Genomic DNA, 11,347 nt, shown 5'->3' with positions numbered 1-11,347 from the left:
CCTCCCAAACCCCTGTGCTATTGTTTAATGCTTCTATTAGGTTTCTGTGACTTTTGTCAGTCCTTTTTGGAAGAAGAACGAAAATGAAAAAACTGACCGGATTCAGGAGATGCTGTTTGTGCACAGCGAGTTTTGATAGTCGGTGTTTGATACAGGGTGGGCATGGAAAGGATGGTGATGCATTGAACTTTGGTCTTTACTCAGACAGTTGACTCACACCCCACCTCTAGGCTGCCCTCATGGGCTGGCAAGCCTTCTGGAGCCTCGTGACCACTGCCCCACAAACCACCAGAGGTCTCCTGTCTTTATTATGATGAACCTTTTATTATAGAGACAGACTGAACTCTTTTCTGCATAAAGAATCTTTGGATTGGGTCAGGGAGATACACCTGCTAAAGGTCACCACCCAGCTCTCCCTGCCTCTGCCTCAGCTAAGCCCCCACTTGCTATTTACATCTCAAGGTCACTGGAAGCAAGGTCCCCAGGGCCAGGCTGGTTGGGTGGGCCATGCTGGCTGGAGGGTCAGGGTTCCTGGTTGCCCACCAGGTCACAGCCGCCCCGTCTCCTGCCCCAGTCGGTTGTCCAGAACCTGGAGCTGCCGGAGGAAGCCTGAGTTGGGGCAGATATCCCGGTGCGCTTGCACTGTCTGGATGGCCTCCACCAGTGTCATGTTCTCGCAGATCATGAGGAAGGCCAGGACAACCGTGGCAGAGCGGCTCACCCCCATGGCACAGTGTACCAGCACGCGGCCTGCGGGGAGACCCAACCTAGCATCAGCTATCTGTCCTCACACCGCCTGCCCCTTAGGGAATCAGGGATGCTTCTGCCCACCTATCACAGCATCCTGGAATACTGACACTGTCCTCATTGTCATATGGGGCAACTGAGGCCCAGAGAGGAAAGGGACTCGCTCAAGGTCACAAAGCAAGTTAGTGGCAGGGTGAAGGTTAGCAGCGGGACTCCCTTCTCCTGGTGCAAGGTGCCTCCTCTGGCATCCCTTGCCACTCTAGCACGGTGGGGGGTCAGTACTCCTGGAGTCCCCTGGGTTTGCAGGGGGTGTCCACCTCCCTCCCTTTCCCCCCAGTTCTGCCCTCTCCCCAGCCCCTGCAGCTCTACACTGAGGCCTCATCTTAGCAAACGCTCTTGAGCAGTTTTCTCTAGGTCCTGTACCTTTTGCCCAACACCTGGCCTCTTACCAAGCGATATGGTTACCCTAACGACAACACTGGACCTTAGTTATATCTATGATTGTTGGTTTCCAGGGTGTCCCTGAAGGGGATGCTCACTAAATGGTAGTAGTGAGCCCCATGCATGAGGTGGGAGGGTTGCTGAAGAACCCCACCATCCATGCTCCTGGAAAAGTAGATAGCCCCAGATCCTGCCTGCACCCCACCTCCACCCCAGTGCCTTCCCCAGCAGCTGACCTTGGGGAATGATGAGGGCACTTTGGATGTATCGAGCAACGGGCAGAAAGTAGACACTGAGGTCGAAGAAGGGGTTGTCATCAGCCTCAATGCCATAGTACTCCAAGGGCATTCCACGGTAGAAGTTGGCACCTGTGTCCACCTGAAACTTTCCTGCGGCAACATTCACGATGTGGGTGATGCCCAGCTGGGTCAGCTTGTTCTTGTCCCGGGCTGCGTACCTGGGGGGGAGGGGCACGGGGGGAGTTGGGAGGTGGGGTAGAGCTCACTGGGTCAGCTCTGGCTGGCCTGGAACTTGCCCCCTTGCCTCCTCTGCCATCCTCCTCCAAGGGTAGACTGGAACCAGTGAACTGGCTCGGGTGTAGGGGCTCCTCTAGTAGGAGTTCAAGACTCCCTTTCACTCAGCCCAACTTTTCTGGAAGGCAGGTCGGCCACATGGCATCAGAAGCCTCGAAAATGTACACTTACTTTGCCCCAGCAGGTCTCCTAGGAACTTAAAGAATCCCAAATGTGCTCACAGACAAATGTAAACTGGATCTAATGTTTAAGATAGAGAAAAAGTGGGGAAAAAAATCACTAAATAGCCTATAAAAGAAGATTGACTATGGTATAGCTAAATGAAATACTACACAACCACTAAAATGTGGTAGATAGATGCTGGTGAACCAAGAAAGGTGTTGCTGCTATATTGAGAAAAACGGAGGATAACAAAACAGAACATTGTTTTAAAGTGTTTTAAAAGTATGTTGTGCAATTCCATTTAAAAAGTTTTCTATATAAAGCAGATTACAAGATGGGATTATAAAGCGATACCATTTTTGTATGCATTTTTAAAAAGTCAACAAGGATTTTATTACTGGTTATCTGTGTGTGTAGGGGGGATACATATTTGCCCTATTGTTAATAGGATATTGATCTATATTTTCTAAATATTAAGGAAAACATAAAATGCACATATATTCATCCATATGTTCTAAATTTTAAGAAAACTTTTGGGGAAAATGACTCACTTTCCACTCTATATATACATCCTAGAGAAACGTGTGTGTTCCCAGGGCACATGTACTAGCTTCTAGAATCACCATTTATAATAGCCCCAAAGTGGAAACAACTCAAATAGAATAAATAAACTATGGTGTATTCATACAAACGAATAATATATAGCAACCAAAAATGAATGAACTATAGCTACACATAATGTCGGCGAATCTCCCAATTTTGAGCAAATGACGCCAGGCACAAAATACACAGTATGATTCTATTCCTATCACTTTAAAACATAGGCAAAACTAACACAAATGGCGAAACTAAAAAGAAAAGCAAGGAAATTATTATTTCAATACTGAGTGATTATCTACAGGGAAAAGGGTTATGATGAGAAGGGTTCCACAGGGGCTTCTGAGGCACAACTAATGTCCTATTTCTTGACCTGGGGGATGAAACTGTTCGTCTATGCTCTGTGTACTTTTCTTAGGTGTGTTCTATTTCCACAAAGTAATAATAGTGTAAAAGGAAATAAACATGTGGAAAGAGATGGTTGGAGGCAAAGAGGGTGCCAACTCTGCCCCTTGGCTCTGGAAGAGGCTCCCCTTCTGTTCTCCCAACACCCACTGTGGATCGTACTTACGCATCTCCCAGGAAGAGGTTGGGCCAGACTTCGTTGATATGGCTCAGCACGGCAGCCCGAGGGACCCACAGCAAGCGCTGCAGTGAGGCCAGCGTGGGTGGCTGATAGGGGGTCACCCGGACTGCCCCGTGGATCTTGGGCCTCCGGAGGTCCTGTTTCTGCAGCGAGTCCATCCTGGAACAGAGTGGAAACTGTGGTGGCGAGGGGCAGCCTCCCTGCAGGTGGGTCCAGCTGACAGGGAGGCCCAGGCATGATGCAGTGCCCAGGTGCCACTAGGATGCTTCAGAAGGGCCTCAGTTATTTCACATGAGGTTATTAACCAGCTCAGCTGGGGCTGAGGCCTTTCCCCAGGGAACAAGGGAATCAACCCCTCGTCACCGCTGTGGAGCTGGGAAGCCCTCTCTCCTGCCCTCTCCAGAGGCCCCTGATGTTGGAAGCTTTTTTCAAGGGGCTCTTGGAGTTCCCTGTTTGTAACAACTAGTCAGTGCAGACCCCACCCCTTAAGTCTCTGGTTACTTGGGACTTCGTAGGGGTGGGGACTCCAGATGGCTGTGGCCCTCACAGGGCACCTAGGAAGACCCCTGCCAACTGGGCAGCTCATCTCAAGCCCCCTTCTCCTCTACTTCCAGGGCTGGTCCTCAGACTCCCATCCCTGTAACAGGTGCTTGAAGGTCAGAGCCCGTCTCTGGAGGAAGGGGCCTGGGCTATGAACTGACATTTGTTAGCACTTCCGTACTGAATGAGCTAATGCCTCTTAGGGGCCTGGTGCCTCACGCATGGTAGGTCCCTATCATACATAGGAGGAAGCTGAAGCAGGAACATGAAGGTCACAGAGAATAATTTTTAAGTAATGCTCAGTCTTACGGCTGTTAAGGAGCAAGGCCGGGGTTTCAGTCCAGTTCTGTTCTCCTTCAGTTCCATCCCCAAGCCTTCGAGTTACCACCTTCAGGGACTCCAGAGAATCGTCGCTAACTCATCTGTCTCTACAGGGGAGCCTAGTGTAGCTGTTCCATATCTGCCTATAGGCCCTGGGATTTCATTCCTTACCCGCATGACTCAGGCCAGTGCTGCAGGTCAGGCCTCACCCAGGTGGGGTGGCTTGTGTCAGGAGTCAGCTGGCTGAGGGGGTCCGAGACCCTGCAGAGCTGGGATGTCAGTGGCACCAGAACCTGGTTCTGGTGCTGGGCTTGGAAGGAGTGCCTCTCTTGGCTAACTGTCCCTGGTCCCCTCAACCAGTAACTAGGGAAGGTACAAACTGGGAAGAACTTCTTTGCTCTTTGGTAGGCAGTGCCAGGGCCAGGAAGAGAAATGGGAACCTGGAAGGCCACTGGTTTGGCCAAGCTCACCCAGGGAGCAGTGGGAGGGCAGGGCGGAAGCGAAGGCCCGGCTTTCCCTTTCATCCCCCACTGTGACCTCTCAGGACAGGCTGAACTGCCTGCCACCTACCTAGGGCATGGTCTGGGCCTGGGAGTCGGGGTGTGGGTGCAGGGACAGGACTCAGCACGTGAGCGGAATGGGGCCGGGGCAGGTTCTGCCCGGAACACAAACACTATGAAGCAGCTAGAATTCCAGGTCCTCCCCTTGGAGCCCATGGGGGTGGGGCCTGAGAGCAGACCTAGGCCACTGCTGACTGAAGTGCAGACCTTCCAAACGCCCGGACCCCTCTCTGCTTGGTGTCTCTTTGCGATTAAAGGCTCTTGGCCCTGGGACTCCCCATGGAGATGGGAGGCTATGTGAACTGGTGGGAAGAGAACTTTAGAGGGAGCGGGGAGAGCCTGGCCACAGCTAATTCCGAGGTCAATAGCAAGTCTTTGCTCCTGTCTGGGCCCCGGTTTCTCTTTCTGAACTTAAAGATGCTGGCCTTGCCTGACTTTAAGGAATCTCTGGAGGGTCTGACCTGAGAATGAGAGAGGAGAGCCTGGGTTTGCAAAAACTACAGGGTACAGCACAGTGTATTGTGTTGGGGTGGGGAGAGTCCAACAGCGACACTGGGCTGGAGCTACCAGCTGGGCCTGCAGGAGCCCCAGGTCGGTTGCGTTGGGGCTTTGGGAAGTCTGGCAGGCGCCGCTGCAGGCCTCTGAGCTTGGTGTGGGGTAAGGCTGCCACCCAGTGGCCAATTGGTGCCTTGCAGCCCAGCGGTGCCTGGGCGCGGATAGCCAGGCTCCGGCTGAGACAGAACTTGTCCGTGCTCCTCCTGGAGGCTCCTGGGAGGAGAAGGAGCCAGTAGAGGGGTCAGGGATGAGGGCTGACCCCTCTACTGGCTCAGCCTCTTCTACTGGCTCACTCCTCAGCCTCTTCGGGGCTTAGGCCCAGGTCTGGAGAAGGGGGCTTTTTCCTCGGACTTAGGAGTACCCCTTGCTAGGCCTCACGTTGGACCTCACACCTGATGCTCATGGATGTACCCCCTACCTGTCTGCTCTATCCCAGAAGGGTCCAGCCCACCTTTTCAGCCAAGGTCAGGCCTAGCCCCCACCCAGCGACTCATCCTTCAAGCTCCGGGCACACCCAAAGAAGGGGAGTTGGTGGCTGCAGCAGCCCCCTGGTTTCTGCCATCCCCAGACCTAGATGCCGAGTGCCCCGCCTGACACCTCCTTCCGCATCTCCTCAGCCACAGCAGGGTGAAGCCTGGGCCCAACATCCAGCAGGGACAGGGCCGGCCTGGCTCTTCTCTCCCTTCCCTCTGGTACTCCTCCTGCGACCTTCCTGTGTCTCCTCCCTAAGCTGAGCAGCTGCCTCTGTGGGCAACGGTTTTCCTGAGTCGCAGCTGTTTACAAGTTCAGACATCTGTGTTCTGCCTTTGTTGGTGCCTCTCTGTGTCGCGCTCCTCGGTTGCCTCTGTCTCCCTGCCTCTCACAGGAGCTTGTGCTCCTCCAGCAGCCTCCCAACACACCACCCAGCACGCCGGTAGCCTCAGGCCAAGGTCCAGGCCTCTGCAGGGCAGGGGGCCTCTGTCTGCCATCCACCTCCTCCCTGAAGCTCCAGACGTGCTCCCCTGGTCTTCCCTCCTGTTCACTCTCCCTGCTTTCTCCTCCTCCCCTCAAGGTAGACCACAGGGACTGTGGCCACAGGACAGCTGGGGCTGGACATCTCAGGGCAGGACAAGTGAGGAGTCTGGTGAAGGAAGCCTTGGGGAGGGTGGCCGGCGGGTGGCCTGTGGTGAGCTGCCTGAGGCTCTGCACTCTGTGTGCAGGCCTTGGAGGAGGGCAGACCTGAGCCGAGTTCTCAAGTCTGGGGCTTGTTTCTGTGTAGTCTTCTCTGAGCTAGTTTTCTCAGTGGAGCTGCTGTGAGAATTCCATGAGATAAGAAATGTTCAAGGCACCTCCCACGGGGTCTTCCTCCTGGTAGATGCCCCATAAATGGTGCATCTTACTATTATTATCATCACCATTATTACTCTTTCCCTTTCAAGACTCAGCCATATCCCATGGACTAATGAGGCTTGGTCTGTAACTCTTTGTATTTCTTGATTTTTCTTTCTCTGTCCAGCAATAATTATTGTATTCACCACTAACTAAGGACGTACTATGTATCAGAGCTAAATGCTTACATTTTTTTCACTGAATCTGCACATTACCCTTATGAGGCAGATGATATTATCATCCTCTATGCCGTAGGTCACACAGCCAATAGGTGTGGGAGCCAGGATTCAAGCCCAGGTCATTCTGACTACTCTGCTTTGTCTGTGCTTCTATCTCTGACCCAGTCCCTCCCCAGATCTAACCCACCCCCCCACCACACACACACACACACACACACACACACACACACACACACACACACAGGCACAGGTGTTCTGGCCCTCATTACCCAGCATGCTCTGCAGCCCCCCTGAAATAGGGGCACTCACCCACCTGTGGGGGTATCTGGCCCAGGCTGAGGTCTTCTCTGACGGGCACTTTTTGCTCCCGGCTTCCAGCCGCCTGTCTCTGCACGCTTGATGCTGTTTCTATTTTTTGATCGGAGTTTAATTATAAAGCATGATGTGCTGCTCCCCTCCTCTGGCCTCCCCCTGCCACTCCCAACTCACCCACTGGTCCCCTGGCATGGTCAGTGCCAAGCCCAGCCAGGCACCTGGCCCTGCTGGGAGTAGAGACAGTCTGGCAGGGGTCTGCCTGTGGTATGTGTGGATGTGGATGTTGCTTGTGAGGCAGGAAGAAGGAAGACTGAATAAGCCATTTTGAAAGGTCGGTTGGCCTTCAAGGGTGATGTGGAGCGTGGGCAGAAAGTTAAAGCTACAAGAATCTTCCATGGAGGGGGACAGGGAAGAGAACAGCCAGATCACACCCACACTGGCCGCACTGCCAACATCACAAGCCAGGTCCAGGGGCCCTTGGTTGGGAGCCGAGGATTACAGGACTGGCCCAGGATAAAGATCCAGAAGACTCAGGCTGAGGGAAGTGGGGGCAGACAGAGATATAAGTGGAGTTCAGAGCAGGTCTTTGGAGCAGGCCCGGCCTTCAGTCAGAAGCTGTGTGTCTGCAAACCACTCTGCCCTCTGCCAAGCTCCTCCCTCCCGCAGAAGACGTTCCTGCACAGGCCTCACTGCTCCTCCAGGCCAGTGAGATGGTCTTTAAAGTCCCTTCCAAGGCTAACGGCTCAGTGAGGGACCTTGGATTTGGGCCTATTAAGAACACTCCCTGCTCTCCAGAGACCCTCTTCATATACCCATACTTTAATACCCTTCCCCACTCATACTCCCAGATGACTGACACACACACAGACGTATGCATACCCGTAGCCATGCCTCCACGGGGTCTCTGAAGCCCGAGCTCCAGGGAGCTAGGGCTCAGCCCCTACTGGGGCTCCCTGAGCCCTGGGGAGAGCTGATGGAGACAGCCGTGGCCAGGGGCCATCATAAACGCTTAGAATCCCCCCTCCCGTGTCCCCCCACTCCTGAGGGGGACAGGGAAGAGAACAACCAGATCACACGCCCAAGGGGCCTCAACCAGGAGCCCCTTCCCACCTGTGAGAACTGGAGACAGTGGCTGAGAGGGGGTGCAGGCAGCAGGAGGAAGCGCATGGAGTTGCAGGCTCTAGGGCGGACCCCACACTGGTCTCTTACCATCTTCTGGGCACCCACCTGGGCCAGAGCCTCCAGCAGCACCAGCAGGGCCAGCGCCAGGGTGGCAAAGTGGCAGAGCCCTGTGGCAGGGAGTAAGGACCAGTTCTGGGGGAGAGATGAGCTCCATGTTACAGGCAGGTAAACCATGGTTCAGATTGGCCGGGACTCATCAGGGCAGGGACAAGAGCTGTCAGATAAACCTGCTTCTGCCTTGAGCCTCTGTGTAAGGTCAAGTGGGTACGGGTGCCGAGAGAGATGAGGCAAGTTCGGGGCCCAGGGCTCATGGAGGGAGATGACCTCCCCAAAGCCCCCTTATCTCTCAGAGTCCCCAGCCCCAGGGCTGCTGTGTACAGTCACACAGGTTGCTCACTGCACAACTCCTGGGGCTCCAGCTGTTGGATACACTCCCAGTAATTGTGCAATGCTGTAGTCCAAATGATTCTCCCAAAGCTAGCTGCCCGAAGGGAGAGATGCTGAGGGCTGAGGTCAGAGTATTTTAGGGCCCCAGGCCGCGGAAGTGGGATGATTGGGCATGATCAGAGATTTGCTGTTCTCCCAGGTTCCTAAACCTTGTTTAGAGGAAAGAGAGCAGGATGGGAACATGCCATTCCTGTCCGCCTCTTGGCTCCCACACCTGCAGAACTCCCCACGACAGTTTCCCGCCCAGCTTCACCCCAGGCCTAATCCCAACGCCAGCCACAACACTCATTTTCTTCCTTTACACTCAGCCCCAAACTCTAAACCTCGCCCTCCATCCTGCCCTAATCCCCGACCCCAAGATGCTCATGGTCCTGACAGCATGTGGGAAGGGGTCGATATTGCTCAAACGCTCTCCTTGGTTGGGCTGGCTGTGCATTCAGAGACAAATCCACCTCTTATGTGTGGGGGCAGGGGGAGATTCAGTCCATGCCCCAGGGAAGGTCTTGGCAGGAGGAGGAAGCTGCTGCTCTTCAAACTCCCAGGAGAGCCTAGGCCAGTGCCCCACTCCCACCTGGCAGCGGTGGGGCACAGCCAAAGTCAGGGTTGAGGAGAGATGAAGGAAGGAGCAGTATGGGTAGCAGGAGCTGGAGGCTGGATAGGGGGAATGGAGAGCAGCTCTGGAGGCTTAACCTTCCATCAGATGGCCCTCGGTGGGGATGTTGAGTGTGAGGAAGATGGGCTGTTGGGGACAGTCCCAGCCTGGGCATGATGGGAGAAGAAGGGCAGTAGGAATTCTGCAGCTCCTTCACAATCTGGCACCCTCACAGCCACTGACCCCAGAAAGAGGCACCCCTGCCTCTCCGTTGAGCTGGAGGAAAACACAGAGCTGACGCCAAAGAAATTGTGGCAGCACCTTGGCAACCATTTGTGGGCTGGGAGCCTGAGAAGCATTGTTGCTGCTAGGGGAGCCCAACTCCTTCTACTGGGCAGCTGGGGACGCTGGGGCCTCCGGCGGGAGGGAGGTGCCTTGGGAAGAGGAGGTACTGGGGATCTGTTCCCCTTAGGCAGCTTAAAGACGGGGCGCTCTTCCTCCAAATGCACTGAACATGGAACAGGAGGAAGGCAGAAGGTAAATGGACAGACTTCAGGGAAACCTTTATGTCCTAAAGGGTCCCCAGGACCAGAGAGGGAGGGAGGTTAGGGAGGGGCCTTCTGTAGGTCTCTGAGATCACATTGGGTGGGGTGAAGGTAGACAGTGGGGTGCTGGGTCCAAGGCAGAGAACTGAACGGTGTGGCGACAGAAGAACTTTATATCAAGCAGGGCTTGTGTGAGGAGGTCATGGCTGGCGGCAGGAGCACCTGTTCTCCTTCCCCGTGGTGGGAATGGATGCTCAGGGCTGACAGAATTAACTAAGCTTGGAGCAATAGCTGCAGGACACTTTTTCCCTAGAGCTGGGATCCAGACCTGAGGGGAGGGTGTGCAGAGGCGTGGGAAGGGCCAGACAGCCCTCAGGTGCAGGACTGGCTGTGCTGCTGCCTCGGTGGGGTTCAGGTGAGCCCCACAAGCTTTCAGCCAAGGAGGCAGGACAGATCAGCATTAGGACCAGGTTGGAAGGCCTCACCTCTTCCATTTTATGCTTTCCACCCCTTTCCTTCCTAGCCTTTCCATCTTCTCTGGGTCTGAAGAATCTGGGTGGGCTGGAGAAGAGGGTCCTAGGAGAGGGGTGCCTCAGCCAGGCCCAGGTGAGACCTTGGATTGGTGAGGGGATCCCAGCAGCTTGGGGAACGGGCCAGGCCCCCTTCAACCCTCTCTTCCAGCCACACACAACCTTGATCTCCAACCTCTGAACTGGTCCCATCCATGTCCCCTGCCAGCCCTCACCCAACCCCTTACTTCCAATCGTACCCTTGCCCTCTGCCCAGCCCTCACCTGACCTCTCACTGCTAACTGTACCCAGCCCCGGCCCCTCACGCCCTGCCCGACCCTCACCTGGCCCCTCAGCTCCGGCCTGCACCCCGCAGCTGCTGGTCCAGCTGGCAGAGCTGGTGGAGGAAGCCTCGGTTGGGGAAGACCCATCGATGCTGCCTCACGGCGATCACTGCCTGACGCAGGGACAGCTGCTGGCGCAGCATGAGGTAGGCGAGGACCAGCGTGGCGGAGCGGCTCACCCCTACCACGCAGTGCACCAGGACCCTGGCTGAGAAAGACATCCTGCTGAAAGACCCTTTCCCACCCACCAGCCCACCCAGGGGCTGAGGTGCGGACCCAAGTTCCTTTCCCTCCTCTGCCCTGGGTATATTCTGTGACCCTGAGTAAATCATTCAGCATGTATGGGCCTCCATTTCCTGCTCTGTCAAATGGGCACACCAGCACCTATTATGCCTACCCTTGGGATGGGGTTCACACTCCCCAATGTGGCTCACAGGACCCTCTGTGAGCTGGCCCCTGCTGACCCTGCAGCCTCACCTCAGGCTGTCCCCCCACCCCCCACCCCTCAGCTCTAGGAACACTGCGTAACTTTCAGTTCCTTGAAGCTGTCATGGTCCCTGGCCTCCAGCCTTACCATATGCTATTTCAACTACCTGTAAAAGTTTTCCCCTTCTCTTGGTCTGATTAACATCTACTAATTTGTCAGGTTTTGGCTGAGACATGGCTTCCTGACCACTCATGGTATCACTTGAATCACAGAGCAGCTCATCCTTTTTGCATGTGGACCGGTGAATACAGTTGTAGAGGGAAGTCCCCCCCACCCCACCTCCCTTTGCTCTTCACATTTGCCCACTCATCTGAGTAGCGCTTGTAATACTTCACAG

General features: G+C 54.9%; 1 protein-coding gene across 3 annotated transcripts; it reads right to left on the bottom strand.

Moving 5' to 3' along the window:
* Positions 1–304: 304 nt before the first annotated feature.
* On the bottom strand, positions 305–10,610 carry DUSP13B (dual specificity phosphatase 13B). 3 transcript variants are annotated; one of them, XM_065894100.1, is made up of 6 exons: positions 10,524–10,610; positions 8,015–8,218; positions 6,903–6,997; positions 3,052–3,225; positions 1,425–1,645; positions 548–750 (listed from the first exon to the last, which is right to left on the bottom strand). In XM_065894100.1, exons 1-6 carry the CDS (start codon positions 10,608–10,610, stop codon positions 548–550), a joined length of 984 nt encoding a protein of 327 aa, XP_065750172.1. The 3 variants fall into 3 exon arrangements, with proteins under 3 accessions (XP_065750173.1, XP_065750172.1, XP_065750171.1); XM_065894101.1 differs by lacking the exons at positions 6,903–6,997; positions 8,015–8,218; positions 10,524–10,610 and adding exons at positions 4,099–4,188; positions 4,498–4,596 and having other exon boundaries at positions 305–750; XM_065894099.1 differs by lacking the exons at positions 6,903–6,997; positions 8,015–8,218; positions 10,524–10,610 and adding exons at positions 4,099–4,470; positions 9,266–9,300.
* Between the last annotated feature and the right edge of the window lie 737 nt (positions 10,611–11,347).

This window comes from Phocoena phocoena, chromosome 16, assembly GCF_963924675.1.
Source record: "Phocoena phocoena chromosome 16, mPhoPho1.1, whole genome shotgun sequence".
NCBI classification, from domain to species: domain Eukaryota; kingdom Metazoa; phylum Chordata; class Mammalia; order Artiodactyla; family Phocoenidae; genus Phocoena; species Phocoena phocoena.
The sequence above is the reverse complement of the archived record's forward strand: the minus strand, read 5'-3'. Positions and strand labels throughout refer to the sequence as shown.

Coding starts and splice junctions, on each gene's coding strand:
- DUSP13B (XM_065894099.1), bottom strand. CDS start 9,300: ATGCCCAGGCTGGGACTGTCCCCAACAGCCCATCT. Junction 4,471..9,265: donor CTGTCCCCAACAGCCCATCT/TCCTCACACTCA, acceptor TTCAGCCTGTCC/TGAGAGGTCACAGTGGGGGA. Junction 751..1,424: donor TGCCCTCATCATTCCCCAAG/GTCAGCTGCTGG, acceptor GTCTCCCCGCAG/GCCGCGTGCTGGTACACTGT.